We start from the raw sequence: 27,120 nt of genomic DNA, 5'->3' as shown, positions 1-27,120 counted from the left end.
ATAGAGTTAATGGTCAAATTAGTTTTGAGTTTGTAATCGAGTTTTATTTTAGTCTCGGACGAAAAATGACATTTAGTGGCGGTAAACATCATTTTTCCACAAATAGACTAAAATCAAACTAGATTACAAACTCATAGATTAATTTGATCATTAACCCTTAATAATACTATAATCGAATAAAATTTATGCCCGACTAGATTCATTGATATTTTATTGGTTATATGCTTTCACTAATTTATATTTTAATTATTAGAATACTTAAAGTATTGATATTATTGTTTATTTATTTAAATCTTTTTAATCATAGTTTCAAAACGCTTGAAAATTGAAACTTAATGAGTCATAACCATTGATACCTGATAATTTAAAAACTAAATTAATAAATAATTGATTAAGTATTAAAGTTTCAACTGAATCACCGAATCCGGCTCCTTCCAAATGACAAATTCACTTTAGAAGGTAAAGCAAGTTATCAATAACTCGATAAGTAATTAAGTTGACTGAGTTGATAACTGACCTCAACTTAATTCACTTTTGGGGGTTCGTTATTTCGTTATTACTCAAAGTCTCAAAAACCATATGATTTTACTTTGTTCTTGTTCTGGTAATAAACACTGAAAAGAGGGTATAGGCCCCAAACCGTACCATAGCTTAGGAATGATAATAGTTTAATCCTTTAGATATATAAGCAAAAGTCCAAGTACAATGAGTCTCAAGTTCCCTTTTATAGAGGTTACATGAAGCACTAGTTCTACCTCTAAAGGGGATTGTTGGGCCGTACTAGCTAGGCCCAACCCCCTTACATATGTCACTTGCCCCCGGCGACTGCCCTAGGGGGGTTTCACTAAACTCCTAAAGTCTATCATCTTGTCAGTGGCAAGTCACCTTCTCTCGAGGCCTTACTGTTCCTGGGCGAGTCCCTATTGGGGGTGAGTGACTTGCCCGGTCCATAAGACACTGAGCTCAAAACATGAGAGCGTAGTGTGTGTTTAAAATGTCTTTGATCGCCAATTCTTCTTAGTTTCTACTAAATCGCCTACTGGGTGAACGTCTTTCGCACAATCCAGATCTTCTGTCTTTATACATTCATTTTTCTTTATCCCACTTGATCACTAGCTCTTTTCCAGCTTCGTAGCATCAATTAAAATAATTAAATAACTCAAGCCCGCAACTTCGATACCAACGAAGTAACGAGCAACTGCAAGTGCTTCTAAATCAAGCATATAAATACACTAGCTCTTATTACTTCTCACTTATATCTTGATAAGTCCCTTTACATATAAAAAAATTCTGACAGTGATTCACTAAAACATGATTCGTGATTTTTTATAAATTTTTTTGAATGCTGCGTAATCTTTTTCAAGTGAAGTCTTATATGTTAGTATCAATGAATATGCCGTATCTTGGTGTCTGTCAAAACACCAAAGAAATCTATGACAAATTGATTGTATGAAAACACACCAAAATTTACTGCCAGCAGCAATTTGTTTTAAATGAAATACTCTAACTCATGTGAACAAATGTTTGTGGTGAGAATTCACCAAGATGTCTAATAAAAGTAACCTTGATTTTAAGTTAATAGGACATTAAACAACCAAAAAAACAAACACAAGGCAACAAAACAGTGTTGAACGCCTAATTCATCCTTTGAGCAGCCTCCTTGGCAAGAACCCTTTCCTTGGCCTTGGTTTTAGCTTGGGATTTGGAACCCATGATCCCACCACCCCACTTCTTCCTGTACTCTTCATATTTGTCGTTGAAGTTAGCCTGAAAATGAAGCCAAAACACAGTGAGTTCAGTTTTTTACTAGTATTAAAAGAAGAAAGGGAAGAATGATTCAGTTCCACATTACCTTGATAGCTTCCAAGACTCGGCTGAACTCCAATTTATCTTCGTTCTTCACACTTGTCAAGCACAAAACAGAAGCAGTTTTCTTGTGGACAATCTGTTGAAAATAAAGAAGATTAAATCAGCCATTTTGCTCAGGTCGACAGAAATTTCTCAGACAAAAACAATGTAGAGATCAAATAAAAAATTACCGATCCCAAGCGTGCCTTTCCCTTGACAATGCAATAAGGAATTTCCATCTTCCTGCACAAGGCTGGAAGCCAGACAACCAATTCAATAGGGTCAACGTCGTGAGCAATCACAACCAGCTGGGCCTTATTCTGCAAGGAAAAAATAGATTAACAAGCCATTCATCAACGTTACCAAAGAATTGGGAAAAGTGCAAACAAACAATGATGAAATTGACAACAACCTGCTCAATAAGGTAGGTAACATGATTGAGCCCATACTTCACATTGATTGGCTTCTCAGTCTTAACCGTTTTGTTTTCAGCCTCAGCCTGAGCCCTTTTCAAAAGACGCTCTTTCTTTTCTGCCTTATCTTCAGGCCTGTACTTCAGAAGTATCTTGAACAGGCTTGTAGCTGAAGATGAGAATAGCAATTAAAAAATAAAATCATGAAACAAAATGAAGTAGCAAAACTTGAATACAATAGATTAAAGGTTGCATAACAGTAGGTAGATAATTAAGCACATAAAAACAGAAAAATCTACGGCATCCTTATAGTATGCAGTCCTTCCACTAACATAATGACCCAAGTGACCAGTCTTTTTCAGATCAGTTTTTCCTCTTTTATGATTTCTTCATAAAAACAAGAAGCATACGAGTCTTCAATACTACAGAAGTACCGAAAAGTTTCCTGAAACAGAGTAACACATAAAGAACAGAGCGCCGTTGGTGACAACAAGAGCCAAATAACTAATGCTTGCATGCCACCAACCTCCAATAATGATAGTTAGTCTGAAATCTAAAGTATGCATGTTCTTGACAACATTATTGAATACTTCAAAGCAATACAACGCAGGTTTTTTTTCAAATTAAAATTTCTATAGACCTAGGAAATGATATTGTAAGTTGTAACTATCCAATTGTCTGAAAATTAAGGAACACTACAGAGCATTGCAATCATAAATTAATATAACTAACATGTTCTATGTAGCAAATAAAACTTCTCAACATTAATTTCACGAGAATTGAAAAAACAGATACAGAGATTTAGTGAAATTTGTCTAACCGAGGTTTTTGTCGAGGGTTTTGGTAAACTGGTTCAAAGCTGGGGGAACCTTCAACCTCTGCTTGAGGATCCTCTTCTTCCTCTGAATCTGAACAACCTTAGGCCATTTCACAAACCGGGTAAGGTCCCTCTTGGGAGGCAATGCCCCTCCGATTCCGAACTGCTTGGGACGCTTCTCGAACAACGGGTTTGTAACCTTCTCCTGCGATTTCAAAAACAAGAAATCAGATAACAAATAATCACAGAAAATGGATCGCGATTGAGAATCATTTTCAGGAAGTTACATACAGTTTTCTTCTTCGAAGCTGCTACTGGTTTGCCACCTTTTTTTGGAGCCTGCGAAATCAAGAAACAACGATGAATGCAAGTTACGAAGCGGAAATGAGATTGAATCGGCTGCGAAGTTAAACCCTACAGTACTCACCATTGTTGCTGCGGCTTCTGTGCTCGGAGTGGCGTTGCGAAACTCAGAAAAACCCTAATTGTTGGAACCGTGTATTATCATATGGGGAAGGATGGGCCTGGCCAGAAGTCTAGTGCAGGCCCGGCCCGGATTTTGAGGCCTTTTTTCTTCTTGATTTTCTATATTATCAGCATTAGTTGTTGACAAAAACAAAAATAGTTTATTTATTATTATTAGTAAATTATATGAGTAGAAGAATTGCTTATAAAAAAAAAATATGAGTAGAAGAATTATTTTAATTGATAAGTAGCAAATAATAAGGAAATATTTGTATGTTTTTTGGGTCTCCTATCTCCACCTACGCTGGTGTTACTGTCGCTTGACATCCTGCATTACTGTTAATGTCATTGACTAGTCTCTATCATTATTGTGACTGCATAACACCCTACAACATCATCAATGGCACTACCATTAAAAAATCACCACCACTATTACCGTTAACATGGAACAACGTCCACCGCCTAACACCTACCATCAACGCATGTAACGTTGCGTGCCACCATCCAACCCTTTTGCCACTACTTTATAACCTTTGTCAATGGTGTTGGTTCAAGGTGTATGGCGACTCTATTGTATTAAAAAAGATTTTTATAAGCGATTACTACAGTTAGGTGGCCGGATCTTGGGGTTTGTGGGATTTATTGAGATTTCAAATATTTTAAAAGTTTGATTACGTGCCATTTTCCATGGACTTTCTTTTTGGTGGGATAGAAATTTTATGAGATTGTGGTTTTTTCAGTTTCTACTATGGAGATTGGGTTGGTGCGTGATGAGGCCACTGAGTTTCGTTTGTATGCAGCTATTATGCATATATTCATGTGTTGTTTACATAGGTCATAGCGTGTGGTTAAGGACCATGCTATTTGGGAGAGTAATGTTCCAACGAATTTTATCTTAAAGCAGGGTGCAGTGTATATAAAGACATTGATTGTGTTGAGTCGGGATGCTCCTCAAAGGGTTTTTCCCTTGCTAGTGGCAGACTATCGTAGTGCGCCTATAGTTAGTTTTTTTAATAGATCTAAGTGTTCCTATGTTCTTTTTTTTTCGAGAATAAGTGTGTCCATGCTTAGGATTAGCCTTTTTCCTTTTTTTTTTCCTTTTCTTTTGGCGTGATATACCCCAAAACAAGTCATTCGGGATTACAATTTCACACTAACCAATAACTTTTGAACGACATTCATACATATAAATTTTTTTTTTGATACATTCACGTTTCAGTTTCTCTTACATCTCATTTTCAATATTTTTTTTTTCATATCTCTTTTCTGTAGCATTTTTCAATTTTTTTTTATAACAACAACAAAGGGAAGAAAAGAAGAAGAAGAAACTAAGGCCTTAAAAAGATCACCCCAAGCACATCAGTTTGCATTAGGGACATAACCTCAGCTAAAGGAGATCTCCAACAGGAAATATCACTCAAGTTGAGTGGGTTGAGCCAAGATTGGCCAGATAATCAGTAACAACATTTCCTTCGCAAAGCAAGTGACGACAATGAACAACTCAACTCCGACGAAGAAGGTTCTTAATGCTACTAATAATGCAAGCGTACACATGAAACAGATGATGAATTGTCGTACTAAGACCCAAAGCAAGCATCGAGTCCGTGAAAATCTTCACACGTATGTGACCAAAAGCTCCGCACGAAGACTATCACAAACACCCGCATTTTTCATTTGGTTGGTTATGTTTATTAATTTTATTTTTAAAAAGTCAAATCAATAAAATCAAAGAGATTTTTGTATGAGTTAAAAAAAAAAACGATTTTTTTGTATGGAAATGGAGTCGCGTGTTACTCGATTGCCATCTCCACTCTCGCTAGCTCCACCTGTGCTGCTCTTAACTGCTCCAAAAACCCTGATACTGACACTCACTCCTTTCTTCTCCGGCAACAGCATGGATCACCACCGTGCCACCATCACAATCGATCACCAAAAACACTCCGACGAAGCTCACCACAAACCCTAACCAACCAGTGAGCACTACTCCAATTCTGAAAGAAAACACGGTTCAGAATGATTGATACTGATGATGGTGATCATGCAAGACCATCAACAACAACAGCAGCAGCAGGATCCTCCTTCTGCACTGGTGCCACAACTCAACAACCCCCAATCTTCCTCAACCGCCACCACGCTTAGGTCACCTTCAACCACCGCAACAACCCAGCTTTGTTCCCCTCTTCCTCTCTCTCACCGCCAACCACTGCTCCCTTCATTTCCGCTCCCAATCGCGTCTGCGCTTCCCGCCGGGGACCCTGCTCCGCCGGCGGTGTCCCCGCTTGTCAGGGTCCGGCTGTCGGACATTGCTCCCTATGATGGGGCGCCGGCGGGTCCGTATGTCAGAGCGATGGAAGCGCTTTCTGCTTCTCTGACGAGGCACAATGCTGCTTTGATCGAGCTGGGGAGTGAAGACACTGCTCTCATGCGCTGCGGCTTGGAAGGTGCCAGGTTGTTTTTCAGGAGCAGGGCTCATCTTGGTGTTGGGAAGGGAAGCCGCGGGGTTTATACGTACAGGGCAGGGAGGTATAAAAGCTTATCTGTTACTAATTCTGGTTTAGAGCATGTTCCATGGGGAGTTTTTGTTTTGACAATGATGTTAATGTGATTTAGGTTCTGTTTGGAAGAGTTTATTCGAGCTTAATCTCATAAAATAACCGTGTTTGGATGAGATTACGAAAACCACTCACAACCGACCTACATATAAGCCGTTGCGGCTTATTTCCATAAGTTCAGATTAGCTAATGGATAAGCACTTATACCTAACTAGACACTATTATGAGTTAGTTCAATAAGCTTGCTTAGCAAGTTAGCTTATAAATAAACACTTGTTTGATAATAAATGCATTTAATTAAGTTGTTTACCCAAACACATCATCATTAGGCTAAAACACTAGTGTAGATAGGCACAACCAATAATAAAAGGACATCAAAAGTTATGCTGAAGCTATTTTAATATTATAATGAGCCATTTGATCGGTTGTGAATTGTCATTATAGACACTAGGCACATGCAATAAAATTCTAGCTTCATTATAACTGTTATTTATTTCTGTAACTTGTTTCAGGGCTTTAGAGGATTGGGATTCATCTCCTCCTTGCATGGCTGATATTTTTAGGTGCATGGGAAAGGTGTCTCGTTCTGCCTTGTGTGCTATTGCAAGGATTTTGCGCCTTAGAAGCGAGTATGGACTATTAATGAGGAGCTCATTTCTTCCTTTTCCACTGTTTCCATCTATATTGCTCACAAAAAGATAGTTGATCTCTGCAGTGTTTTCACCCAATTGCTTGATGATGCTCCGTTGCCTGCTAACGAGGTGTCTTCATCTGTTCTTGTTGTGACCTACTCACATGCTTCTTTTCAAAATGGAGGCGGTAAGCCCACCATGAATGGTGAAGTTGAGAAGGGATTGCTGACATTGATATCTTCTGACACTCCTGGTCTCCAGGTTTATTTTTAATTGTTTTGTGTAATTTGTAGAAGAGAGTTCAGGTGAGTTTTAGATCATCAAAAGAAATCAATTAGCTATAGGTAAATCCATCATTAACGTTGGGGGCTATATCTGAGACTTGTTATTGCGTTTTTGGGGTTTACATTTAATGGTAGTTAAATCTTGTTAAACTAGTGTTTTTACCCGTGCGCTGCACAGTGAAGTTTAGTATTGTATTTTATACATCAATAAATACTTTGATTATAAAAAATGTAAGATACTAAGAATGAAAAACATAAAAGGGTGATCTGAGGATGTAGATATTTAAAATTGATTTATCATCCAAGTTGTCTGAATATTCTGTTCTGTTCTCTAGGTATGTGACCCTAATGGGCGCTGGTATGCAGCAGACAGTGGGTCTGGGCCTGGAGATCTTTTACTGATAACAGGCAAGGCGCTTAGCCATGCTACTGCAGGCCTACGTCCAGCCGCATCATATAGAGCTTCTCCTGATTATTTTCCGGGTCCTAATAGTGGAAGAAGGTACCAAATTTATGTAGTTTTTTTTTTTCTTCTTTAATTTTTGAAAACTGATAAGATTCCCAAGGAAATTATCCAAGGTACCTTATTGAGCTCTGTGCTTGTAGGACTTGTCTTGCATATAGACTCATGCCACAGGGCAATGCTATATTAGACTGTTCTCCAATTGCGGCAGCAGGCCATGCTATTCCTCATAGCTATGGTCCAATATCTGTAAGCCAATTTATGGATGACCTTGCTGCTGAAGAACTGATAGACAACAGATGTGATATTGCTGATGTAAGTCACACACTTACCTTAAAATCTTCACATCTCCAACTGTAACTTCTGAACTTCTCTGCTGCAATAAGATACAGGAATTCCTATCCAACCAAATTGGCCGGGATATTTCACTTCCTTTTCTATAGTATTATTTTTTCTATGTCCTAATGCCTTAACTAAGACTTGAATATCATTGCAATGCAACTAAACAACTTTGCCTTTAAACGATATGTTGAGACACAATGTGAATATTGAGGATGAGTGCATGAACCAGTTGATTATGACCTGCCAATATTTTATTGCTGATGTTCTACTATAAAACTACTACTGAATTGTAGTTCTTATGATGAGATGTGCAAACTAATTTAAGTAGTGTTAAAGCTTAGTCTGTGTAGTCTTAGCATTGGTTGCCCTAAACTGAGTTCCTGATTGAATTGATCTTTTCAACAAATTTGATTATGTCTCGCTTGCTTCTCTCTCTTATTTTTAAGCTTATTTTATATGTAGTCTTTTTGTCTGTAAGTTTGTTGGCTTTGGCTAACCAGCCATTGAGGCTTCAGAAGAAGATCATAGTAGTCTTTTTCTCGTTTCCCTCATTTGTAAATCACTTTCACATTAATTGCAATGGCTCTTCTTGTAAAATTCCAGTATAATTTCCCTTTAAGAAAATAGTTTTCTTCAATTTACGTGGAAACTTATGCATTTTTTATTCACAGGTTGCTCAAAGCAATGTGAGTAAGGAACCATCATTGAGAAGTGTTCTATCAGATCCTTTGTCGTAAGTGTAGTTTAAGTTGAAATATCCAATTGATTTAGCATGTTATTGATGCTATGTTGTTGGTCATTGACTGCCACACATTATCTTATTCAAGTTTTCTGATGATAAAAAAAAAAGTTCCCGACTTGCCGCAAGTTGTTTCAGAAGAAAAAAATTAAAAAACCATTTTTTTGTGAAATACATACAACATTCTGTTCTGCTAATCCTTGCACAGTTGCACTTTATTGTTCACAGTGCATGAAGCAATGCTATTTGAGCATAGCATGGTCAATGCTTTCATTGCTTTGTAACAGTTCCCTGGTCTGGAGTCTGAGTTAAAACTGCCAGATAGATAGTATATATTGATCTCTATGAGCTGAGTAAAATTTCATTATATAATATTGAGAAGAGGAAGGATTCTTTTACATTGCTGTAACTTCAAACTTTTTATAATTAAGCTCTTGATGACAACATATTAGGAAAACTAAAAAATTGGGCTGGTTTTTTGACGTACTTGATTTGTAACAATCTAAGTTCTGAATGTCTAAATGTAAACTTGTCTTTTGTTGATATTGTTTTTACATGTAGACCTTTTCTTTTAAATTCACATATTGGCTTGTTTTGGGCAATTTTCATTTATTAGATCAGAAAAGAGAGATATGCCCTTCACTATGTACTCAATTTTATTCTATTCTGATGTCTTTTCCTCTTCAATATATTTACTAGTGGTGCATTCCTTGAAGATGCAATGCTGGTCTCGTGTGGACATTCTTTTGGTGGTGCCCTGCTGAGGAGAGTCATTGAAACAGTAAGTAGGACTCTTTCCTATTTCAATCTTCTAAGCAGATATAGCTACTTTTTTGCGTTAAGAAACGATAGCCCCGGCTGGCAGAAAAGGATGTTTTGCTTTTGAACCATAGTTGGGCATAGGATGACGAACTAGAGTTCAAAGATTAAACTTTCAAAGTTAGGTTCAGGACTATATGCAGGCTAACTGGCTAAGGGTAAGAAATCCATAGATTTTTTAGGGTTCCCTACTATATGATAAGATATAGAGAGTAGGAAGTGAACTGAATTATATTATTAAGGTAGAGACGAAGAATCTCTACAGAAACTGGTACAAACAGCAGGAATTCGAGAGTCCTGTTCTCTCCATTACAACAACAACTTTCTAATTTCTGAACAGCAACCTAGAGGGGGCGCCTAGGCCTATATGTAACTGCCTAGTGCAGTTTTATTTTGAATTTAAACTGAAACACACATTAATAACTACTAACTTCTAACGGCTTCTAACCTCCTGCCACATTTAAATTCTCCCTGCCCTCTTTCTGAGTATTGAAGCTTGTATTTTCTTTCCCTTTGTATCCTGCATGCAGTCTTATTTTGGATGTACTTGTGTTGTGTCCTTTATATTACCTTTTTTCACTTTCATTATGGAATTATAACTGTTAGATGGGAAGACGAGGATCCTAATTACAATTATTGTTTGACTTTCTGTCACAGTCAAGATGCACTCTCTGCAATGTCGATGTTGAGACTGGTTCTCTGATCCCTAATCTCGGTATCTTCTTTTTCCTGTATATTTTTGCTCTGTTTCAGCCATGTAAACACAAATGGCTATCACAAGGCTCTATCTTTGGGCATGCTATATCTTTCTGATGCATTTGGTTCCTTGTTACTTTTATGTATTTGGTTATTTTTTAGTGACAAAGTCTAATTTGATTTCCTTTTCAGCTCTGAGAGCTGCAGCTGCTGCTATCAAGCATGAGGATGATCGAAGGTTATTTCGTAATGCTTCTCTTCGAAAGCGGCGTAAAGAAATGGGTGACCAAATGGATACAATGAGAAGAGTGAACAGGGTAACATAAGACTGCCTTTGATGTTTTTGCTTTTTTAATTGAAATCTTATCACATGTTCAGTGAAAATATATTGGCAGAAAACATGTTTTTCTCTTAGAGTTCAAATCACAGTTGTCAAACTATATGTTAAATGTGGGACAGTAAACAAATATATGGTGATTATATTTAATAAAAAAATTACTTAAAACAATGACAAGGAGATATCATAGCTGAGGTCAATGAATAATATGATTTACCTAGTATTGTCCCGGAATGGACTTCATCTCATCTTATTTATGAAAATGTGAATCTTTTTTAGCTCCACTTAATAAAAGAAAAACACGAAGAACATTTATATTCAGCAGAAGAGTGTCTGTGGATTCAGGTGAAATTTTCATTCAGCATTAAATTAATGCTTGAAGTTCAGAACTTATTTTTAATACTACAAATGTGCTCTTTTTTTCCTTTTTATGACAGTGTCAGGCTCCTTTCTTAGTTGTCTTTCAAAGTGTGGTGGTAGTGAACTGTATTTATGTGTGCTCTGTTAAACACCTCCCCCAGCAAGTGTGTTAAGTTGTGCTACATATAATAATTGCTGCCATAGTTCTTCTAAATTTTAAAATATAATTTTATTGATCTCCCTCCACAATGTACGTGTGTTTTTTGAAGAGACTGGCCTGTTGGCATGAGTAGCAAGCCAGTAGTGTTGTATAAGGCTATAAGCATTAACTAACTGATTAGGATATCTTTTTTTTACTAAACAAAATGTTCAAAGCAGTAAGGACTTACATGTATTAGCACTTAAATGTTTCAGGAAAATGGAGAATTTGCTGCTGCTGATGGTCTCCAGCGGAGAGTACAATATCCATTTTCAGTAAATGAGAAAGTTATTATTAAGGTAAAAATATTCAGTTTTACTTTCTCAATAATTTGGCCATTACTGTATTAGCTGGTGAGGTAAATTATGGACAACCAATTTCTACAGGGTAACAGAAGAACACCAGAAAAACTAGTTGGGAAAGAAGCTGTCATTACTTCCCAGTGTCTCAATGGCTGGTTAGTTATCAATAATTAACTTATTAAATTTGCATTTAGGCTCCTGATGTATTATTATGATTTATATATCATATATGTGCAATTTACTTACTATATCATATATGTGCAATTTTCTTACTTAGGTTACTTTTTGACTAGCTAATTTTGTTTTGTATATTTATATGAAAGCTAACACTGTCATAAATCATAATCAACATTCTATATTTTAAAATTTTACTAATTCTTTTAATCTGGTTTCATCACTCAGTTTAAATGGGAACCTTAGCCAACTCATTATCCTGTCTAGTTTTTAACAACATTGTACATTGTAGAATGTGAGGCAATTAGGGTGTTATATCTAATGATAGTGTTAGGGTTCTAAATTAGTCAGTGGTCGTTGTCTTTGGGGTTCTACTTCTTGTGAATCCATTAGGATTGCTTTTCATATCCCTCTCTCTTTGTTTCTTCTCTCTTATTGTTTAATTTCCAGTTTTGAATATTCAAAAATACCAAAAATTATTCCTATTTCCCCTCCTTTTACCTTGGGGCTGTTAGGGTTTCTACATCCTAACAGATAGTGTACAACATTATTTGGGGCTATAGATGGGGTCTGGTGGCTTATAAAGTTTTTTTATTCATACACATTCTATGGGCTTAATATATAAAATTTATCTGATCATATATTGTTGACATTCTATTATAAAATATATAAAATATCAGATTTGATTAGTCCTAACTGAACAAAATGAAAATCTCATTTAATCTCAATCTTACTTTTGTACAGGTATTCGCTCAAGATTATTGGAACCGAAGAGATTGTCCGTCTGCAGTACCGTTCTCTTAGGAAGCTCCCAAACTCACCAACCACGGAGCCAATCCAAAATAGCAGCTCTTAAAATAGATTTTTTTTAGGTTTTTCCTTCTTTCATTTTTACACTAGAAGAAAAGGAAACTTTTGTAGTCTTGATCCTTCAAATAGATAATTTTAGAATCATGTTGTGACTGGTCTGGCTCCTTCCAGCTTGTGATAGAGGTTTTATGCAAGGAGAAACCCTATCAACACACTATAAATGGACACACTCCAACACACTCATTATGATTGGTTTATTTTTCAAAAGTCCACACATTTTTTAAGAAGAGAGAAATTTGTTGACTTTCCAAAGAACAATCAATCACAATGAGATTGAACTGTGTCCTTAAAAGTGTTGGTCGCACTCCTCTTAATGTAACTTTGTAACTTTGTAACTTTTGATTGTATCAACGAGATTATTTGTGTAATGTTAGGTCGGCATATATTTTTTTTGTAAAGAAAGCAGGCAAAGATGGATTGGATAGCATGTAAATTGTAGTTTGCAATTACTTGGTTCATAACTTTATTTTTGCCACAATGCCTTTTTTTTCTTCTTTCCAGAATGTGTTGTTTCTGGCCTCTATACTTTTATGTTAGTGAAATAGAAGATGTAAACACTGACTTGAAAAGAAAGTAGATAAGTGCTGACCAACACAACTACTAATATCTCCTCTAAATTGAAGAGAAGTTTATAAGAAATTTTTCCTATATTGACTCATTTTAGTTACATCTGTAGTGTACACTTCAAAGGACAAGAGAAGGGGAGAACCAAAAATATAGTTGCCTTGACCTGATGCCAACTGAAACATTAGATAGATTCAGTGGATTTTATCAATGTCCATGTGTAATCAATTCCAAACAAACCAAGTTTCAAAAAAAGCTATGGCCCTGCTGGCTATGGACTCCTCCCTCATTGTTATCTTGATTCTATTGATTGACTTGAGATGAATTTCAACTCATCAATGCAATCTATTTGTAGATCCACTCGTTTGCACGAGCACCAGATTCATCCATATCTATAAAAAGGCTTACAGCCTGCAGCAAATAATAACAAAAAATTAGAAAAGAATGTTGATAGGCCACTGCATCGTTTCTCGCTTTATCTTTCATGTTACTGTCAGCAAAAAACATCAAATCAAATTACAAAAGTTCTGTTATTGTACATTGCAAATTAAAATTACACCATGAATTAAAATTGAAGCACAGATCAGGTTACCAAACTTCAAATTTCCAAGACAGCACCTAGACAATAGTACAATGATAGAAGAACATAATTTTACCTTCCCTATCCGAGGTCGTTCTTTCGACTTTGCTAGGCTGTTCCGAATATGCGAGACAGCTCCCCAACATTTTAAAGTGTTTGCAACATCATCAAGCCTCAAAATATACTCTTCTTCAGTCAATGGGAAGGATCTCTGACAGCAACAAAAAATCATTGGACATACTGAAATAGGCTTACCAGATAATCTCAATGTATACTACAAAAATTTAATAACCAGGTACTTGAAGTGCAACTAAATGCAAGGTTTAGAGACTCAAATCTCACTTTACAGTTTACAACATTGCAATTATTGAAATGGCGCCAAATGACAAAAATTATGGCAAATTGTGTTTCTAGTACTTTCCATTCTTCTTCTTGATTTTTGATAAATTGTACATTCCAAAACAATCCCCTTAAATATGAATTTAATACCAAAAGGGTTATACAACAACAGATGTTGTAAAAGAATTTTCATACCTGCTCCATGTACTTCCACATGACATTCAAAGCAAGGAGATTTCTTCCCATGAATTCCTAGCACAAATCATGTAACAGCAAAATAAGGAAAGGCGCATATGATCAAAAGGAGAAACACAGATGATAGCGATTATGTTTCAAGTCAGTAGGAATATGCAAGATCAAACTGCAACTTAAATTCAAGAATTATATAATTCAAATTCTTCATGCAAAACTCAGGACAAGTTAATCTTGTGTAAAAAAATTTACCTTCTTTATCAACTGAACATCATAAGACCTTCCATATTTGTTCCTAATAAGAGTAGCAAGGTCAAATCCACTAAACGCGGAATCATCTGTACCAACTATTTTCTCCAGACTCTCTCTAAGCTTTTTACTATGCTCCTGATCCATATGTTTTTTTAAAAAAAGTCAGTTTCAGAGGTATGCATAACAATAGAAAGTTGAATCTCAATATATTATTCTTAGGAATGAAGCCTGGAGACAATCTGATTAAAGAAGAACTTCAACATAAACATACAATTAAAGAAGCAAGAAGCATTTTGCTTAATTATACAGAAATATTTCACAAAGAACACTAAAAACAGAAGATAGAGTACGAAAGACAAGAATTAATAAGTCAAAAGAGTTCCCTATAAAAAATGGGTCAGAACAGAAGTATCTGCAAGATATTGAGACATACTAAAACAAGGATTCATATCGAACAGGTTCATTAGAAAAGGAAAAACAAATGCTTCAAGTGCCCAAATGTTAGCTTGGCCGATATCTTTAATATGGATCAACACGGCAGATGTTAGCTTGTTGACATACGCCAAAAATAACATGCAATGAATTGCATGCATCAAAGGAAATTGAGAGGTCAACATACTCCAAAAATAAAATGCAATGAATCACATGCACCAAAGGAAATTGAGAAGTCAACATACATCAATTTCACCATTCTGAGGTATGTTCTTGTCTTTGTCATCTGAGTCATAAGGATCCAAACTGTCACTCACTAAACTGGAGAAAACAGGCCTGCATTTTCTGGCATTATGATGACATTTACCGGCAAGGTATCCTACATTACGGGAGTCCAATCCTCTGGATGTAGAATAAGTCCCGGTATATCCTGGAAAAGGAGCCTTATGAATATTTCCTCTGTCAGGATTATCCGGAACTCTCAGGGGCCAACCACACTGGTGGGTGGACATAATGTTCATTGTGCCCCTGCACCCAGTGTCATTTAAAGTAAAAGGAAACTTTGTTAGACACCATAAACAGAAATACTTGTTCTCAACCCAAGAAGGTTTTTTTTTTCCTTGTTGTGGATAAAAGGCAAAATGAGCATTTGATAATTAGATCATGGACATCATGCACAGAATGTCATAAGATAAACAGATTATCAACAACATGAATCATATATTTAGACTTCAATAACCATACACGGTATACACCTACAAGTGGAAAGATACATATGTTCAATTATGTCAAACTTATTGAACTCATCACAAACTTATATGATCATTAACATTCTTTCAAATTGATTTAACGTATAAGCAGGAATTAGTTAGCTAACCATCCATGGTTCTACACTTCTACTTCAAGACCAGTCTTGCTATTTCCTGATTCTAATTTAAGACCAAGACAACCAAAAAAGAGAATTAAATATAATCTAGGGTTATGTTTTTGTGTCAAAATGAAACATGCTTTAGGCCCATAATCTGTTTCAAATTGTGAATCATTTCATTTCCATTCCCTAGGCTTTGTGTATATAAATTGGGCCTCAATGTCATTTCAAGTCTGTGTCTCCCTCTCTTATTCAGGCGCGTCTCTAGACTCTCCACTCAACATAAACGCATTGAAATAAACTCAAAATAGTTTAAAATATGTTTAAACACTAATTTAAGTAGCTATTAAAAATAAGCTCAAAACAACTTATGGCCTGCTTGGAGGAGCTTATTGAGCTTAACTTACAAGCTAAGTGCTTATGCAAGTATTTGAGAAAGCTTATGAAAAAGAGCTTATGCTTACCTATGAGTCAAATCAATTACAGGAAGAAGCTTCTATGAATAGTTTCTAAGTGCCAGAATTGATTTAGAGAAAAAAATAAGTTGATCCAAAGTCAACACATTCTATAAATAAACTCTAACAAACTCAGTATTAGTTTGGCAAACTACAGAGAAATGGTAAAAGGCACAGAAACTAGTAAAGTTAACAGCAAACCTGGTAGTATGTGTGAAAGATTGAAGCAGAGAGAGATTTGGAGCAATCACCAGTTTGGTTTGATGGTTGATTATTGGTCTCCACTCTCCGATGAGAGGAGCATGTAGTTTTGTTTTGTTTTGTTATTATTGATTTTGTTACAATGAAAATAGAGGTTTGATCGTTGAGAAATAGATAACAAGGGACTGGGACCGCTAGTTGTGGTGGATATTGAATGTTCTAGTGCAGTGACGGCAGTGACAACCTTACATTTTCCTTGTACGTGTTTGTTGCCCCAAAGCAAAGCTAACCACAAGCTGCCATGTGCATGACGCCTTGTGACACATTCATAACAAGCCACGTCATTTTCTCAATTCAAAGAATTTTCAGAAATACCTTATTGCACATCAAAAATAGTTCCTAAAAGACTAAGGTAATAAAGAGAAGTAATGGATGTCTCTGAATAATAGCTCAAGTGGTAAGAGTTTGAGACATAAGGGTTGAGTGAGATGAAAGGTAAAGGGTGTAGGGTTCGAACCTTAAGGATGATTAATTTACTAACGGCTAGCATTTGCCTATAAAAAAAATAATAGATATGACTTAATAATAAGTGAAAGATAGAGAGAAAAATTAAGTTTTGGTGAGGGTTAGAGGGTTTGTACTTTGTAGTTCACCTATCATCCCCAACTGTACATTTTTTTGCTTTAAACCACATATATCCTCTCATTCGATCCGGGGTTCCTAGTATGACTATATGGCCGACAAAGTTGGAGTTTTCAATTTGAGTTCCAACTCGCGAGCTAAGCAGACTCATCTACATGTTAGGTTGGTTAAAATATAGTTCGTTTAGACTCAAGTTAGCTTGATCCGACTCATTTATCTCGATAGTCAAATGTAATTTTTTTAGAGGAAAATTATTTTAGTGTTTTTCCATGAAACAATCATTTTTTAGTCGGGTAGGGTTAGATTCGTATTGAGAAGAAGGTAGCCATTACCGCCAAGTATAATAGAAATGAGCGGGAACGTGTATATGAAAGACTAAAAGCGAATGAGAATTTGAGAATTGAGATTCAGAAGAAGAAATGAACGAGAAAGACAGAGATGAAGAAGTTCAAAGGTGGATTCGCGTCGACGAAAGCGGCAGTGACATGCTACGCAGAGTCCAGAGAGTGCGACCTTTCTTGCTTCCACCACCGCTTCACCGTGTTCCTCTCCGCGCCGGCAACGTCCTCGAACTCCTCGGTCCCTCCCCTTCCGCCAAAACCCACATCCTCATTCACGTCAGTAACCACTTCTCCCCTTCCTTCATCGCAATCCCCCAATTTCACTCCATTCTTCAATTTCAGGTCGCAATCAGTTGCATTCTTCCCAAACACTGGAAAGGAATCCACTACGGAGGTTTCGACCATGCCGTGCTTTTTCTTGATCTCGATTGTCGATTTGATATTCTGCGTTTCTCACAAATCCTCATTCATCGGATCACTCAACCTCGCCATCAGGGTAACCCTATTTCCTTCTTGCGTTTCGAATTGTGAATTTTAGGGTTTTTCACTTCCATTTCTTGTGTTTGGTATGATAAATTTTGCTATGCGCTTTCTAATGGAACAGGGGAAGAAGCTGGTGAGAATTATGATAAAGCTTTGTATGATATGTGCATGACCCGTTTTCTGTATGTTCGTTGTTCCGACAGTTTCGAGTTTCTTCAGACTCTCAAGGTAATGGAATGAGTTTCCTCTCTACACTGTTTCGACAAACCTGTTTGGAAACAAACCAATGAACACTAATTGGGGCTTATTTTGTGCATTTTTCTAGTAGACATTAAGAAGCTTTTAGAGAAAATGAATGTTCTGGAACTGAATATGTAATTGTATTCTCAAAAAACAATATAGTTAGAGTGTACTCTAACTATCGCTATCTAATTCTATCGAAACTGACAGCTATAAGTTTAAAGATCCAACAGAAACTCGAGCTGAGTCAGGTGCTCTAGAGCCTAATACAAACCATCAAATCTTAACAATTTTTTAACTCCTGTTTAAGCATCTTATATCGTTTGTTCTGCAACAGACATTACATCGTCGCTTAGAAAGGGAGAAAGAAGTTCACCTGCTCATGATTGACAGGTTGGTTTCTTCTTGCTTTTTCTTGAAAAAGAATTATATTTACAGCTTGCTGAGGTGGGAGTGGTTGGGTAAAGTTAGCAGACTTGGGTAGTTAAGAGTGATCAACTTCATTATTTGATGAACCTGGTATTGTTTTTTTTTGCGAAAGAACCACATATCTATATAACAACTTAGTTATTTTCAAGCCTACGATCTTTCTATATCCAATTGATACTTTAATTGCCACTGCTTTGTTGATTATGATGGTATTGATTTGACTCCAAATTTATTATATGAAGACCTGATCTGATGTAATAACTAATAGGTAAACTTTAAATGATCAAACTGTGTTTGACTATTTACAGCATTGGGGCTTTTCATTGGATGGATCGTGCATCTATATTCTTATCTCTAAAAGAAAATAACAGGTAAGTATTACTTGTGTTTTCTAGTGGATGGAATTTGTCTCTTTTGCAGTTAGAGTTCCCTTAGGATCAATTTATATTAAGAATTCTCAAATATCAATTTGGATCTCTTTGTTTTTTCAAGAAAGAATGAAAACTTAGATTGAAAGTGAGAGAAAAGATAACACTAAACGGAGGTTCTCTTAATAATAGCACCTATCTGTATCATTGTTCTAGATATATGTTGCTTTTAACTTGCAGATGTTGTATGTAATACAGGAAAAAACTTTTTCTTCAAAGTGTGTCAGAAGCTGTAGTTCAGGATATTAAAAAGCTTCTTCAGGTGCATCCCATGCTCGTTATAGCTACAAAGTCGGTGATTTTTGGGAATAGATATTCTAAAGCTGCAATCGAGGTCAAAGGGTGAGTTCTATGATGGTTATGGGAATCTATTTTTAGATGATAGAGTATTGAAAAGGTTCTTGATTCCAACCTGAAATCTTTTATAGAAGGATTATTATTTTTTATTTGGTACATGTTAAATTTGATAAAACCTTCGTGGAAAGAATATGACAAACTATTTAGGAGAGTTGTGAGATAAAGAAGATTTGACCAACTTCAAGGGTGATTAATGGGAGGGTTCATTCTAGTTGATTGAGTGCTGTATATTAGGAGGAAGATCTAGGAGTAATCCATTGACAATTACACTATTATTTACTCTTTCCTTCAGTATAAACTGCAGGTATAGGCATAGTGGTAATGTAAGCTACTAAGCTTCCTTCCTTTTTACAGTGTCTTCTTTTCTCTATGTAAATCTGTCTCCTTCTACCGCGGTAGCACCTCTGTGCTTGTATGTTCTCTATCTAAAATTTAGACAACTAAGTGAAACCCAATTGACTTTATAGTTTATTAGTGATTTATCATGCCCGTTATGTTTTCAACATCTAATTAATTTTGTTGTCATTTTGCAAACCATCCACCAGTCACTCATAAATCGTAAGGCAGTACTCTGTGTTCTAATCTCAATACTGTTGTACTACTTCATGATTTTATGTATGATGATAACCTAATACAGGAATTTTATGAAAAATAATTGGGAAGAAAGAAGTTCAAGAGGTGTAACGAGAAACCATCAACACTTTGAGTATCGTGAGTACATGCCTTCTGTCTGGCAGGTAAAGGTTTTGTTATTGTTATATCACATGCATGCATACATACATGCATGTGTGTTAGGCTGCTAGCATGTGCAAAGGTTCTTGTAAAATCTTAAGTTTAGGTGGTCCAAAAAATGGTGTTACATCTGAAATATTATTAAAAATATTTATCAAAAGTGGAAGAGCATCAGACAATAATATAGAAGTAGAGGGAGAGAGATAAGAAAATATGAGAAAGTGAGTGTAATTATCTGAAATAATTTTTTGATGATTGTAAAAATAACCTGATGTCTTTTATTAATTCACTGAGAAACATGCCATGTAAAATGAACTTATTAATGATACGAACATCCTTAGGGAACATTTTATGATAGAAAACTATGCAGGGATATCTTTATTTGTATTATAGATAAGGTTTTAGATAATTCTTATAGGATTTTGGATGGTCAACAATCTCACTGTTTTCTGTTTATTATTAAATTTTATTGTGTGGCAATATGACAATCATTAAAACATGGGAGTTCTTTTGTTCAGTTTTTATCTTTCAAGTGGAGCCTCAAGTAACCTTCTCAAGTTAGTTAACTGTAATTTTTTGGAGATGTAAAGCAGTTGTTTACAGAAAGTGCCTTTTCTAAATAATTAAGGTTGAATCTCTCTTTCGGAAATGAGATACTGAGCATGGCTTAAAGGTGGGTGTTCTTATGTTCTCCCGGGTAGATATAAGGAGGCAAAATCCCATTCCTAATGTCGTTTTAGTTTCGTAGTTTCCAATCTACATGCCTTTTTTCTTCAGTATTAAGATTTCTAATTTGCTGTTTGTCCCTTCAACTGTCACAGTCCTTTGTTACACACAGAATACTTGTACGTTCTTCAGGTTTGGTCCCATTGCTACTAATTACCATTGACAATTGCTTTTTCCATCAACCATGATTCCAGCATATTCTTTGCTTTTCAGATGATCATTCTATTACAGGCAGTTGTCAAAACTCCTCATTCTATTTGTTGGAGTGGTTATTGCCAAGATTGAGTTTTCCGGACAAGATTGTAGTGAAAGATGTAAGAACATTATGTTCAGATCATGGTTTTTACATAATTTTAAGGTAATCAAACTTGGGAATTCTATTGGACTCTGTTGGTTGTTTTTTTATTGAACTTGTAGGCCGGTGTTTTTGTCGATTCATAAAGCATATTTGCAGAGGAATGTCCATTTGTGATCCATTACTGCCTCTTTCAATTGAGGGTAACGAAATTCTTCATTTCTGAACTTTCTACATATGTGCTCATCATTATTACTTAAAATAGCAGTCTCTCATTTGCATTCTGATTTATTGTTTGTGTTGCTAGTTGATGTGATACAGATTCAATTAAAGCTCTTCAGCAAAAAAAAGTATCAAAGTCATTGTCAAGATCCATTTTCATCTGACATTAACTAGCTCTTTGTACATTTAAAAAAAAAAACTAGCTCGTGTATGCTACAACAGAAAATGAACAATGTTATATTTAACTTTGCTGTTACGGTAAGATTGACCGTTCTTTTAATCCTATACAGCAGGACAACAGCACTGACTGAGGATATTCAATCGGGAGCACCCGAAGTGTAATTATTGGACAAGGTACAATCATGTGAAAGAAACTCCACTGGAAGATTCGTGAGCTTCCATGAGATATTGACGGGTGAGAGGATTTGTACTCCTAGATCACATGAACCCATTTTAGATTTGGCATCATCAAAAGAAGGACAAGGACCTAATATTGCCAACCTGATTTAGGAAAACATCTAGCATAGCAATCATGGTTTCTAAATTCTATATGCCTACCAAATCCTTTTCTATTCGTGATTTTACTTTCATGAGTAAACAAAATCATTGAGACCCATAGACAGGTTTAAATTCTGATGCTTCTTATCATAAGTAGATCCTGTACAAATATTACATTCTTAGTATAAGAAAAATGTCTGTCCCTCAATTATTATCTTGTCATCCTAAAATAGAACTACCTTTCCTTTTAAAGTGGTCATTGCATTTTTGCTTATCTGTTACGGACCAATTCTTTTAACTTTGTTTGGTATGTCTTTTTAGGATGCACAGAAAAGGTTGGGACTTGGAAGGATGAAGTTCATCCCATGTTTGGCAGCATGTTAGCTAAAAGAAGTAAATGATTAGGGGTGATAGTGATAGAATTTGTGAGCCCCACCACTTTCTTATGTATGTTCTTTTGGAGGGAAAGGAAGTAACTTTGGGGTTTTAGACTTTTAGTACAAACTTATATGCATTTTCACTTCTTTTTTTAAATTTTATGAAACTGACGGAATAGAAGTGTTGTTTTGTTCTCATTAGATGATAGTATACCGAATAGGAGGGGTGATTATTTCTTGTATCCAATAATATTTGTTGTGTATTTGTGTAACTGCAATAATGAAGAACCAAATATATTTCATTTCTTCTATCACGTTGAAATTCTGAACCAAATATATAATAGAAGTAAAACTACAGCTTTTTACAATTCTAGAAATACCAGTTTATGATGGATAGTAATAAACAGGTAACTGGAGGAATATATTCAACACAATCTTGGCGAGGCTCTAGCACGTGCAGGACTACGGAAGAGATTATGGCTAAACAACTTTGAAATCTGACCATTCATTTCTTTGTCTAAGCTCTCCAGTTCTGCTACTTTCCATTGCATTCTCTGAAGGTTTGCTCTATCTTTATTTTCTCGGGAGAAGCTATCTCTGTTGGCTTCATTGTACAAAAATATTTTGGAAGGCTTCTTCATCCTTGGACTCTCAGTTACAAAGTCGCTTGTTGGAATTTTTGATCCTTGAGAAATAAGAGCCTCCATTGCTATTCTTGGAGGTATTCTGGGGTTCTTGGCCAAATCTTTACTAGCTTCAAAGCTGAGTTTACTGCAATTAAGGCATCCACACAATCTCGATCTTTCCTCAAATGTCATAGTTGGATGAGACTGCAAAACATTATTGGTTTCAAAAATGAGAAATTTGCATAATATTATCCCAGTTCCAAAATCTGGTGGGATGAAAGACAAGAATTTTGTTACAACAATACATTCACACTTCACTTTCTTGTATAAGAAAAGCAATAGAAAAGGGCATTTTATATTCACTCACCTCAAGATAGATGTCAATGGCTTTGTAGACACCATCAAAGTAATCCCTTGCAGGGTCTGGCAAGCACTCTGCAACTCCAAGAAATTGAGAGATCTTGAGGTTCTGGTCAGGGGATATCTCTCTCAAATACTTGTCAAGTAATCTACCAACCCTTTTCATCTTCTGTAAATACAATCCATCAGAGCCATTGCTATCAGCAAATAGTCTAGCCAACCTTATCACCAAATCAACATCATAATGAACTCCCATATCATGCCCTGACACCAGAAGATCATCCAGTGTAGCCTGCTCAAGCATTCCACCAATCAATTTCTCCAATTCAGTTCTGCAACCACTACTCATCCCAAACCCAGATAAAATCCTCAATACCCAAAAAAGACCTCTGCAAGAGAACTTCTTCCTACCAACAGATATTACACCATAAGCAGCTGTTTCTGCAAGAGCAGCATACTCACTTCTGTTTCTACAATTAACCACTCTGGTTTGAGTAGCTGTTTTCAGATAAAGCAACAGAAATCTTGTGAGGATTAAATTGTTGTTATCATCTTTGTATGCTCCAGCCGTCTGAAAGAGCTTCTCAATTATATTTGGGGGTAAAGTTGCCAAATCATCAAACCACCATGCTTTGCTATGCAAACCTGACTTGTTTTTAACTGGGGTAGTTTGGGATGAAGAAGAGAACCTCTTGGCAGAATTGCTTTCCGGCGAAGATGTTAATGACAGTGATGATGATGAAGAGGAGTAGCGGAGAAGGTTGGAGTCTGAATTTTGGGAAATCTTTGCTAAGACTGCAGAAATGATCTTCTCCAGGAGACCATAGTCATCTGCATATGTGTAAAACCACTGGCAACTAATGAGGCTTACAAGTACATCATTCCATTTCCAGTGATAGATTTCTTCAAGAAAAGCTTCTGTTTGCTGCAAGAGATTGTTGCTGAAAACCTTCTCAGTCATTCCAAGATAAACAGCACTGCAATGGAGGTGAGGCACATTAGCTGCAGTGATTGGTATTTTCCCATCGTTGTAACAAAACCTTGAAACTAGCTCAAACCCATCTGGGCCTCCAGGGAAATCATTGATTTTGATCCTCAAGTCCTTCACTTGAAACCTTCTCTTTTGATGATTCATGATCTTCTTCACCTTTCCACAGTATTTTGAAATAATCTTCTGCAAAACAAATGAACTAGAGTCACCTCACATATCTGATGTTTGAAACTTTTCTTTGAAATATCTAACTACATCATTCAACAAATATTCAATGAAAATAATTTGAATACCTCTTTCAAATGGAATATCTGCTGACCATTAATGTTGATTTGCAAGTCACAAGGCTTCACCATAGCTATTTCTGCATTGAACAAAAACAGATAAAATTGTGCTTTTATATGCAGAGAGATTATATGTTGATATGGTAAGCTCTATTGTTTTTATGTGGCAATAGGGAAACATCAGACCCCTCTATTTGATTTGAATGGTTTCTGATCTCACTGATTTTATTTATATTTAGGTGTAGATCTCTCTTATTTATTTTGTTTGTTATGGAATCTGTTCTCTGCCGTGAGTCTACAGTGATAATTATTGTACTTTAATTTTTAAGTTTTTGGCTATCTTATGACAGATCCCATGTATATATGTTCCAATCTGTGGCAATTTTTGGTATTATTGTAAACGTGGAGCGGTGGAGGCATAGTAGCTCATACACTATAGTATTTCGCCAAATTGTCCTGTTATGTAGCCAACAAGTTGTTCTATCTTATATATGAAATAAAGTATGAAGGAAATCATAATGTAAAATATGTAGATATGTCATATGTGTGTGTATGTTGGTTGAATGAATAGCAAAACCTTTTGTGAGGATTTTTTGTTTCTTCTGATGCAGGACACTGCGGCTTCGTTTGGTTTGAGGGAGGGGAAAAGAAAGGGAAAGAAAACACGGAAATCGAGGAGTGAACTTGAATTAAATCTTAGTCCAAATTCACTCATCGATTTCCGTGTTTTCTTTCACTTTCCTTTCCCCTCCCTCCAACCAAACATAGCCTGCGTCAACAAGTAGAAAAGTGGAAATCCAAGGCATATTTATTAATATTTTACATCTCTGTCATGTAATTCAACTAGGGTTCCCTGACTCCTGTATTTATATGAGTGATTCACTTTAGGTACACGTGAAAAGGGGTCCAGAAGGATCCGGGATGTGATTACTCTGATTAACAAGTTTCATCAATAACTAGTTTATATTGGAGAAAAAATTGCATAGATTTAATATGTTTAAATTGGTATTGTTAAGAACTCTCACATTCACTAAAGATAAAAATATGATCAAAATATGCTTTATAATTGGCACAACTCTTAACTATAAACTATTTTTCTAAACTAACTTTTAAGATTGTGTTGCATCCCCTAAAAAAAATCCTCTTGTCATAAAAAAAATTAACTTTTAAGATAAATTTCGGTCTAATCCAAATTCTAATATGGTATCAGAGCATATGATAGATCCATGTGTTGGATACTACCCAACATAGAAGTCAATCCTGAATAGCGGCGCGTAAGTGAAAAAAGCACAACTATGTTGTGATAAAAAGTGAGTAAGCCTCACATTAAAAGACAATAATAACTTTGAGCACTTATAAGTGAAAGATATGGTTTTATCTAATATTTTAAATGATTGTATTGATAAAGCTAATTTATGAAAGACTATCTTTTTTTGGTACAATTATGAAAAGACTATACGTTCACGGATATTTTGACATTATTTTACGTAACCAATACATAAATATTGAAATCTAAAAGATATTATTGTATGAAAACTCTCTTTCTTCGTTTTCTTCCTATAGAAAATGGAGGTGTTGTCGGTTACTTATGCCAAATAAATCCGTGGCAAAAAAGGACAATTTTTAATAAAAAAATTATAAATAAGATTTAATTTGAAAGGCTTGTATTTGCCTCCTAATATTTTAAAAATTATTTGCCTCCTAACTCCTAAGCATACAACAAACACAGATTAAGCAAAGAAAGAATCAGTCACGGGTCTTACTATATACATCTATCTACCAAAGCAATGTATCTTTCAATAATCATCTGTCAACTTGCCCACATACACACATATCATCTTACTTTATTCCTAATTCATAATTTTTTAATGGCTTCACGTGTAGACATGATTCTTTTTGTTTTTTTAGTAATAATTTTTCTTAAATTCCTTGTGTTTTGTGGAGATAAATCATGTAGAATTAATTTCTGAGTATAAATTAAACTAATAAAAAAACTTGATCAACAATTAGCTTGCATATTTAACCATCGAAAAAATTAGCTTGCATATTTACTCTGAAGTTTCCAAAAATTATGATACGATGTGACGTTTTTAATACGAAATTACCTTTATTGTTGAATTTTAGAAAATTATGAACATGTCGTTAATTATAAAGACTTTGATGGCATGAATATAATGATTTGATATAAATTCTGTACTTATCTGATATATACTACTTGTACTAGTTTTTAACCCGTGCCTTGCACGGAGAATTTAATTTTGGATTTATTTTTTTTAATTTTTGTTAATTAATTAATATCTTTTTTTATTTATTCTATATAGGTATTTGGTTTATTTTTTCGTTTTATACACATTTGTGGTGTAGGTTATGTTTTTTGCAAAGTAATGTGTTTAAGGGTCAAAAGCACATTTAAATTGACGTATGCACGAATATTTGCAAACATAAAACGATTTATTGAATATTTTAGTAACATGGTCAATATACGAAAAATAAATGTCAAAATGTTTGAAAGTTACCACCGAGGTCAATTTACCAAAAAAAACACATTGTCAACGTGGGTAAAGATATAAAAGTAAAAGTTTAGCACATAGGCTCTTTATTTGTAAACAATCTTGAAGAAATGCTACTAATTATTTGAAAACTTGATCTTTTTGAACATTTTTGCATCGTTACTTCCAACAACTTCTGTTATGGGTCCATCGTCTGAACGACGTTTAATAAGTGTGTTGGAGTCTTCAATTATAGGTGGAGGTGTGTTTCGTTTAACACTTTTAGTGATCGTCTGCAAAACAAACATGTAACATCCTGATCTGACGACTGGCCTCACGGTAACAACACGAGTCTTTTCAGCGCGCTTTGTCCTCACTCGCACGCTTCCCGGGAAAACTTCCCAG

The 27,120-nt window shown here is 35.5% G+C and overlaps 5 protein-coding genes across 8 annotated transcripts; 2 read left to right on the top strand and 3 right to left on the bottom strand.

Moving 5' to 3' along the window:
* Positions 1-1,445: 1,445 nt before the first annotated feature.
* On the bottom strand, positions 1,446-3,612 carry LOC130747644 (60S ribosomal protein L7a-2-like). The gene is made up of 7 exons (XM_057600634.1): positions 3,506-3,612; positions 3,370-3,417; positions 3,082-3,283; positions 2,261-2,430; positions 2,040-2,168; positions 1,853-1,945; positions 1,446-1,767 (listed from the first exon to the last, which is right to left on the bottom strand). The coding sequence occupies exons 1-7, from the start codon at positions 3,506-3,508 to the stop codon at positions 1,636-1,638; spliced, it is 777 nt and encodes a 258-aa protein (XP_057456617.1). The 5' UTR covers positions 3,509-3,612; the 3' UTR covers positions 1,446-1,635.
* A 1,694-nt stretch (positions 3,613-5,306) lies between these two features.
* Positions 5,307-12,773, top strand: LOC130747642 (uncharacterized). 2 transcript variants are annotated; one of them, XM_057600631.1, is made up of 12 exons: positions 5,310-6,066; positions 6,608-6,724; positions 6,811-6,988; positions 7,347-7,513; positions 7,618-7,789; positions 8,488-8,549; positions 9,255-9,336; positions 10,032-10,089; positions 10,263-10,387; positions 11,182-11,265; positions 11,353-11,423; positions 12,187-12,773. In XM_057600631.1, the coding sequence occupies exons 1-12, from the start codon at positions 5,570-5,572 to the stop codon at positions 12,296-12,298; spliced, it is 1,725 nt and encodes a 574-aa protein (XP_057456614.1). In that variant the 5' UTR covers positions 5,310-5,569; the 3' UTR covers positions 12,299-12,773. The 2 variants fall into 2 exon arrangements, with proteins under 2 accessions (XP_057456615.1, XP_057456614.1); XM_057600632.1 differs by lacking the exons at positions 11,182-11,265; positions 11,353-11,423; positions 12,187-12,773 and adding an exon at positions 10,687-11,085 and having other exon boundaries at positions 5,307-6,066.
* A 137-nt stretch (positions 12,774-12,910) lies between these two features.
* Positions 12,911-16,405, bottom strand: LOC130747643 (uncharacterized). The gene is made up of 6 exons (XM_057600633.1): positions 16,196-16,405; positions 14,917-15,199; positions 14,240-14,374; positions 13,991-14,047; positions 13,533-13,667; positions 12,911-13,287 (listed from the first exon to the last, which is right to left on the bottom strand). The coding sequence occupies exons 2-6, from the start codon at positions 15,190-15,192 to the stop codon at positions 13,222-13,224; spliced, it is 669 nt and encodes a 222-aa protein (XP_057456616.1). The 5' UTR covers positions 15,193-15,199; positions 16,196-16,405; the 3' UTR covers positions 12,911-13,221.
* A 716-nt stretch (positions 16,406-17,121) lies between these two features.
* LOC130747641 (DNA repair protein XRCC2 homolog) lies at positions 17,122-22,279 on the top strand. 3 transcript variants are annotated; one of them, XM_057600629.1, is made up of 11 exons: positions 17,122-17,454; positions 17,532-17,674; positions 17,783-17,889; positions 18,239-18,294; positions 18,639-18,701; positions 18,957-19,100; positions 19,753-19,852; positions 20,669-20,705; positions 20,787-21,071; positions 21,381-21,505; positions 21,910-22,279. In XM_057600629.1, exons 1-9 carry the CDS (start codon positions 17,276-17,278, stop codon positions 20,933-20,935), a joined length of 978 nt encoding a protein of 325 aa, XP_057456612.1. In that variant the 5' UTR covers positions 17,122-17,275; the 3' UTR covers positions 20,936-21,071; positions 21,381-21,505; positions 21,910-22,279. The 3 variants fall into 3 exon arrangements, with proteins under 3 accessions (XP_057456612.1, XP_057456610.1, XP_057456611.1); XM_057600628.1 differs by having other exon boundaries at positions 17,124-17,454; positions 17,521-17,674; XM_057600627.1 differs by having other exon boundaries at positions 17,122-17,674.
* LOC130747640 (BTB/POZ domain-containing protein At1g50280) lies at positions 22,244-24,474 on the bottom strand. The gene is made up of 3 exons (XM_057600626.1): positions 24,236-24,474; positions 22,959-24,125; positions 22,244-22,795 (listed from the first exon to the last, which is right to left on the bottom strand). The coding sequence occupies exons 1-3, from the start codon at positions 24,296-24,298 to the stop codon at positions 22,391-22,393; spliced, it is 1,635 nt and encodes a 544-aa protein (XP_057456609.1). The 5' UTR covers positions 24,299-24,474; the 3' UTR covers positions 22,244-22,390.
* Between the last annotated feature and the right edge of the window lie 2,646 nt (positions 24,475-27,120).

Source organism: Lotus japonicus, chromosome 3 (genome assembly GCF_012489685.1).
Source record: "Lotus japonicus ecotype B-129 chromosome 3, LjGifu_v1.2".
Lineage (NCBI taxonomy): Eukaryota > Viridiplantae > Streptophyta > Magnoliopsida > Fabales > Fabaceae > Lotus > Lotus japonicus.
The sequence above is the reverse complement of the archived record's forward strand: the minus strand, read 5'-3'. Positions and strand labels throughout refer to the sequence as shown.